Genomic DNA, 6,250 nt, shown 5'->3' with positions numbered 1-6,250 from the left:
CTCGCAGCTCTTTCTTTTATGGATCGCATTTTCCTCTTCCACTCTGTTCATCTTTCTTTCTCTCTCTGTTAGGGCCATCACTATCCCTTTACCCAACGTTTTCCGACAGCGAAGTCTTCGCCGGCGAGCGCTAGAAGAAGGCCTCTCCGCCGCTTCCACTTCCGTACGATTCTCCATCTTCGTCGTCATGGAGGTTCTCATCGGTCCTCCCTCTTTCACCATCCAGGTTGCCTCTTCTTCGTCTTTTGTCAGAGATCGGACCGCTGCTTCTCCGCTCCCGCCGCCGCTGGATCATGCTCTTGATTCGCCTTGGAACTGTTTCAATTCTTTCCGAACTTACGCTGTCCGTAAAGCTCCGGAGGATGAAATCGATTACCGTTCTGATTCCTCTTCCTCGATCGGAGTTCCTGATGGTGATGAGAGCGAGGATGAGAGCATTTCGTCCACTGGTGGAGATCAAGAGGAGGAGGTTCGGAGTAAACTGGATTCAGGATTCGCGTCTCTCGGATCGTTGGAAGAGTCTCTTCCGATTAAGTGAGTCCGAATTTAATTTTACCGTTTCTTTGCGTTTTCTTCCTTTGTTGTTTGATCGATTAACTGATGGAGATAACTTCAATCACTCGATTCGATTAAAATGCTAAAAGACGTTTTCCTCTTCAATCTGCTGGTCTCAAGAGTTCTATTGCATTTTTAAATCAGGAGAGGCTTATCGAGTCACTTTTCTGGAAAATTGAAATCGTTTGCGAATCTAGCAGAGGCGAAATCAGTAAAAGACATTGTGAAACCTGAAAACTCTTTTAATAAGAGAAGAAGAATTTTGATTGCGTCAAAATTGGCTAAGAAATCGTCGTTCTACACCTGGCAGAACCCTAAGTCGATGCCTCTGTTAGCGCTCAGAGAAGTAGATGATGATGATGATGATGATGGCGACGAAGAAGAAAAAAAATCACCTGCTTCATATTCTTCAGAAGATAATGAAGATGAAGATGAAGAACCGAAAATAAAAAGAGTTTCAGATTTTCATCGAAGACGGTTTATGAGCTTCAAGTCGAGATGCTTTTCTCTGGCGGATCTGCAACAGCGGCACCATCAACCACAAGAACATTAATCCGTAGCCTTAGCTTCTTCTTCTTCTTCTTCTTTTTTTTTTTTTCTTCCCTTCAGTTANTTTTTTTTTTTTTTTCAATCTTAATTTCTGTATATTTTCCTAGGGATAAAATAGAGAAAAAATAAATATTTATCCTTCCTTTTCATTTTTTTTTTTGTTTTTTGTTTTTTTTTGTTTACGTGGTTTTGTTAGATGATGGAAGTGACCTTGTTTACAAGTGAGGAATACTAACTCCATTGACCTGAGACCTTTTGGGAAGCCCAAAGCAAAGCCGAGAGCTTTTATTAAAAAAATATGGTTTGATTCAACTCCATCTAATTTTAAGGAAATTCAGGACCGACTCAATAGAATTTTTATTTATTTTAATCCAACCTAACCAAAATATGTCCGTAACCTAACCCAAACCCAAACTGCATAGGTTGAGTTGGGTTGATCGGATTTTTTAGGTCATCGAATTTTTTGAACACCTCTAATTTTTTCAACTTTAAAAATGACTAATAAATTTCTGATCAATGGTATCTCAAACTCATTGGTCGATAGCAGATGTCATAATCCAGTCAGTTAAGTCGTGCTTGCTCTGATAAATGATTTTACAGGACAAAGTATCCTGTAAAATGTCAAAGAAAAAAAACTTCTTGACTCGATCTTAATCTTTATTGATACTTTCATTTCTTCTAGAAAAAATAAATAAATAAATTGAACGAGTAATCAACATCAATAGGTGTCAAATCCACTCGAAGAATTCAATAAAAAGTTTGAATATTGTTCTTCTTTTATTAGGTATTGATTTGAAACTTTGGAACCAAAAGATAAGATAAGATAATTTCAATTTTGATTTGTTGGAAATTTGGGGTTTTTTTCAATTATGTTTGTTTGTTGGGGGGAAAAATAATAAATTAAAACTTACGTCCTAAAATAATTGAGCAATGACTTGGACATAAATGACGTGGATATTTGATAAAAAAAAAAAAAGGAATAAGCTATAAATTAATTAATATTTAGAGTTTTGATTTTAAATAACTTAAATAAAATAAAAATAGTGTTGGAATTAATTAATTAATAATACCGTGTAATTAAAGAAAATAGTTAAAATAAAACTATTTTATAAAAATGCATAATAAACAAGTACACGTACGCTAATATCCCTTCTATAATTATGACGTCATAAATACTTTGGGCCTCGTTCAGGCCCAAAAGGCCCAATAGATTTTTTGGACTGACGGCTTCATTTGCTTCCTGTGTGTGGAGACACCATGGCATCGGTAATTTCAGCGTCTCGATTTACATTCTCCATTTCGAATTCCGCGAGGCTCTGTTCGAACGCTAGGGTTTGGCCACGTTCTTCACTTTGTCTCCGCTCTTGGAATTGGAATTCCATTTCGTTTAGCTCGGCTTCTATGAGTGAATCTGGTGAAAGTAATTCTGTTCTTCCACTGGACGACGGCGGAGCGAAGGCGGAGGAGGCCGCCGACGTTTTGGTTCAGTACGTGGTGCTACGGAGAGATCTGATCGATTCGTGGCCGCTCGGAAGTGTTGTGACTCAGGGATGCCATGCTTCAGTCTCCGCCATTTGGTTGAATAAAGACGATCCTCACACTTCGGAGTACTGTAGTCCCCAAAATATCGATTCTATGCACAAGGTTAGCCGAAGATTTGTTTTCAACGGTAGTACATTGAACTTGAACAATGCAGTATGCGTCCATAGTCTTGATTCTTGTTTGTTGAAATGCTGAAATTCTTCTTTATTGGTGCTCTGCTCTGTTAAGTCTGTTCTGAAGGTTGACAGATGAAACATTTTTCAGCAATTTGGAACTTCCGTGCTCGGTTGTAGTCGGGGAAGAACACTTTGTCTCTGATCTTCAATATTTCTTTCGTCACGTGTCTAACATTTTAGGACAATGGTCTATTTTTTTCCGTCTGAGGAAATTCTCAACTCTGAATCTATTTTGCTTGTATGGAGCTGAATATTTTCATTTTTCCACCTAATGTTCATATAGTTTTTAAGAATCCCCACCATAGTCGGAGATCAAGGAGGGCTCATTACTTTCGTATCTCTGCTAGTTCATTTTCTTTTAGTTTTATTTAGTTTTGAAGTGTTCTACATGGTTAACCGCCATTTTGCACGGCAGCCTGTTTAACCAGCTCCATTTTAAGTCCAAGTCTTTTCGTTTCAAGTTTTCAAAACGATTGAACTACCAAAATGGACTTTGGAAAATTCCTTGCGTTTCAGGTTACCATCTTGTGCAAATTAATTTGAAATTACCGGTGTTCTATATTTCATTGATCCCTTATGCCGCTCTGGACTTTTTGGTCCCCGAAGTGGGAATTATCATGCTGACTTTATTCCACTTTTTCCATTTGTAGGTTACTCTCGAGGTGAAGGGAGAAACCCAGATCGTTAACTTATCAGAGAAACTTAAAGCAAATTCAATCGTCCATAAACTGTGGGTAGAACAGCCAGAGAACATTCCAACATGTCTTGCCTCAAAGCCCTACCCCAAATCAGTTGTATCACCATTTTTTAAAAAGCTGAAACTCTGTAAGTGATGGAGTATTAAATTTTAAGGATTGATGAGCAGTAATTTCCTTTACAACTACCCTCCCCGACTCAAAAAAGTGAGAGAGAAGAACGGCTTTCGTGAATTCGACGTTAAAAGGGCTGCTGATTATTTTTATGCACCACTTCTAGTTCATGTTAAACTCTGAATAATTCATTCTACGTTTTGAATCCAGAACTGCAATCTATTTGTATAGAGATCATGCAGATTATAAAAGAGACGTGGAGAAAGGTCAAAATTCTCTAGCAATCTCAAGGTATGTATATCAGTATATCTATTTTTAAGATAGTAGGAGATTATTACACAATCACTGATCATAATCTCAAAACGAAGATTAGATGGGTCACCCCCATCTTAACTTCAAAGATCATGGAAAAGAACTAATCTGTAAGATAACGGTGTTTCTACTGCATAACAAGCTCTCTGTTGCAGCTGTTGCAATTGAACTTGCGTTTACTTTTCCAGTAGAGAGGGAGGAAACAGAACCTCCATTTGGTTTCTACGTCGGTGGCCTGGATCGTGCCTCCGCAGTAGGGACATGCCCCCGGAGCTGGCTGCCTCGACAGGATCCTCTGGTCCTCATCGCACACAAACACCAAACACATCTCTTCTTCTCCTTTGTGTTCTTGCTTTCTGATCCCCTGCTTTTGGGTTTTGGGTGAAAAGTCCGGTTGGGAAAGTAGTGGTGGACTTTGAAGATCAGAGAGATGGATTTATAGGGAGAGAGAGAGAGAAGGAAAGAAAGTTCATGGAATTTGAGAGTTAAAGACCCATTCGTAAAAGAAGAAGAAAAGTAATGTCTTGAAGAAAAGAAAGTTCAAACGGGGACTTTTATACCCTCTTGAGAAGAATTTGTGGCTCATTCTCTAGAAAATTCCTTGATCATTTTTTTGGTAGGTGACTCTGAAGGAAATCGCTTCCCTAACCGCCCATCTTATGAGTCTATTCTTATCTTGTTGGTTTGTTGTATTATTCTATACGAAGGACGTTCGGGAGATGGGAGGGCCTATCGTAAAGGAGTTTTTCTTTTCACGATAGGTGACGGTAAAGCGGGAGCTGCGTATGTCCACAGTGATCAAGGCCTTTCTTGAGACCATAATTCATTTGGACGACCAAACCTTTCGGCTTCTTTGAGTTCATTGAATTGCTTTAGGTAATTTAATTGGTTTATTAGGTAGCAATGGGGATTAGTAGTGTGTAACCATTTCAAAATTTGCTCAAACCCAAACCAAAAACAAAAACAAAAACAAAAAACTATCCTCACATTTATACAAAGTGCTTCANAAAAAAAAAAAAAAAAAAAAAAAAAAAAAAAAAAAAAAAAAAAACAATGTGAAGTATGAAATTCAGAAACGATCAATCCGTTGTGAAAAGGTTTAATTAATGAATGGAGAATTATGAATCATTTGGATGAAGATTCATAGTCAATGACTGTCTGAAATGCCCCAGCCAATGCTTTTACCTTGTTCTTCCTCTTCTCCAACAGCTTACTTGCTGTCTCCTCTATCACATCATTGTACACCGCGGAAGCTCTCCCCGCTCCTCCTCCTTGTCGTGGTTTCGCCCCACCCGCTCCACCCTCCTTATCTAAAACAATACCTCCTTCCTCACCTTCTTGATCGGGATCGGTATCGTGATCGGGATCTGTCTCGGTCTTCTCTTCCTCAGCAACAACTTCCTCTTCTTCTACTCCAATTCTCTCTGGGTTCTCCACTTTTCTGTCTCCTTTCTCTGTTTCCCCTTCATTTTGTTCTAATGATTTGGCGGCAGCTGCCTGTGGAGCTTCTTCTTTATCCAAAATTGCTTTCTTTTCCAGGTGATCAGTTCTAAGTTCTTTGCTGAATTCGGGATCGGGAAGATAAGGGTCGAGTTCGCACTCGATCTTCTTCAACTCCTCGTCGTTCATGCCGAGAACGAACGAAGGACTCGGATCAACATGTTCGACAGAATTCTTAGTCTTGTGAACCATTTCCGCTGAAGCAGCATTGCTAGATTCTCTCTTCAAGCTTTTCTTTACATTACTACTTCTCAAACTCTGAACTTGTTGAGTCTGTAGCTTCCCTCCTCCCCCTTTGGTGTTTCTGGAACCTGACCTCTCCAACAAACCAACCTTTGCAGAACTGATAGCCGCGGTGGTGGATTTCGCCCCAAAAGAGGACGATCGGATCGGAAAATTACTCACCCTATTCCTCGGTCCAGGCGATCGAAATGGCTTATCCAAACGCGGTGCAGTCGAAGGCGGTTTGTCGAAAGATCTTCTTCTATTCAAACCCGCCTTGCTCTCAGGTATCGGAGCAGGCACTGCAGACTTCTTGGTTGATTTGAAGCTGCTATGTTCATGGCGGGAGCTGGCCGTGGACTTGAGATAGTTCGGAACATGTTTCTCGGCGAGCGTCGAAAGATGAGCGGCGGAGGAAGATGAAAAAGAAGACGAAAACGATAATTTGTGATCAGTTGAGTGTCCTCTGGGAGATGATTTTGGAGTTCTCTTGGTTGAAGTATTAGGAATAGTAAGAGAACTTGGAGCTGTGATCTTCCTCTCCTTCCCCAAACCGCTGCTTTCCTTTGCTTTATTTGTTGCCAT

At 39.8% G+C, this 6,250-nt stretch overlaps 3 protein-coding genes and 1 pseudogene across 3 annotated transcripts; 2 read left to right on the top strand and 2 right to left on the bottom strand.

Moving 5' to 3' along the window:
- Window positions 1–1,147, top strand: LOC111798715. Its single transcript, XM_023682029.1, has 2 exons — window positions 1–534; window positions 700–1,147. Exons 1-2 carry the CDS (start codon window positions 188–190, stop codon window positions 1,106–1,108), a joined length of 756 nt encoding a protein of 251 aa, XP_023537797.1. The 5' UTR covers window positions 1–187; the 3' UTR covers window positions 1,109–1,147.
- A 1,214-nt stretch (window positions 1,148–2,361) lies between these two features.
- On the top strand, window positions 2,362–3,904 carry LOC111798752 (annotated as a pseudogene).
- Window positions 3,905–3,909: 5 nt separating this feature from the next.
- Window positions 3,910–4,399, bottom strand: LOC111799061. The gene has a single exon (XM_023682454.1). The coding sequence runs from the start codon at window positions 4,269–4,271 to the stop codon at window positions 4,071–4,073; it is 201 nt and encodes a 66-aa protein (XP_023538222.1). The 5' UTR covers window positions 4,272–4,399; the 3' UTR covers window positions 3,910–4,070.
- A 669-nt stretch (window positions 4,400–5,068) lies between these two features.
- On the bottom strand, window positions 5,069–6,250 carry LOC111798751. Its single transcript, XM_023682075.1, has one exon. The coding sequence runs from the start codon at window positions 6,248–6,250 to the stop codon at window positions 5,069–5,071; it is 1,182 nt and encodes a 393-aa protein (XP_023537843.1).

Source organism: Cucurbita pepo, chromosome LG07 (genome assembly GCF_002806865.2).
Source record: "Cucurbita pepo subsp. pepo cultivar mu-cu-16 chromosome LG07, ASM280686v2, whole genome shotgun sequence".
NCBI classification, from domain to species: Eukaryota; Viridiplantae; Streptophyta; class Magnoliopsida; order Cucurbitales; family Cucurbitaceae; genus Cucurbita; species Cucurbita pepo.
This window is presented reverse-complemented; position numbering and strand designations above follow the sequence as displayed.

Coding starts and splice junctions, on each gene's coding strand:
- LOC111798751 (XM_023682075.1), bottom strand. CDS start 6,250: ATGGCAACAAATAAAGCAAAGGAAAGCAGCGGTTTGGGGAAGGAGAGG.
- LOC111798715 (XM_023682029.1), top strand. CDS start 188: ATGGAGGTTCTCATCGGTCCTCCCTCTTTCACCATCCAGGTTGCCTCT. Junction 535..699: donor GAAGAGTCTCTTCCGATTAA/GTGAGTCCGAAT, acceptor TTTTTAAATCAG/GAGAGGCTTATCGAGTCACT.
- LOC111799061 (XM_023682454.1), bottom strand. CDS start 4,271: ATGTGTTTGGTGTTTGTGTGCGATGAGGACCAGAGGATCCTGTCGAGG.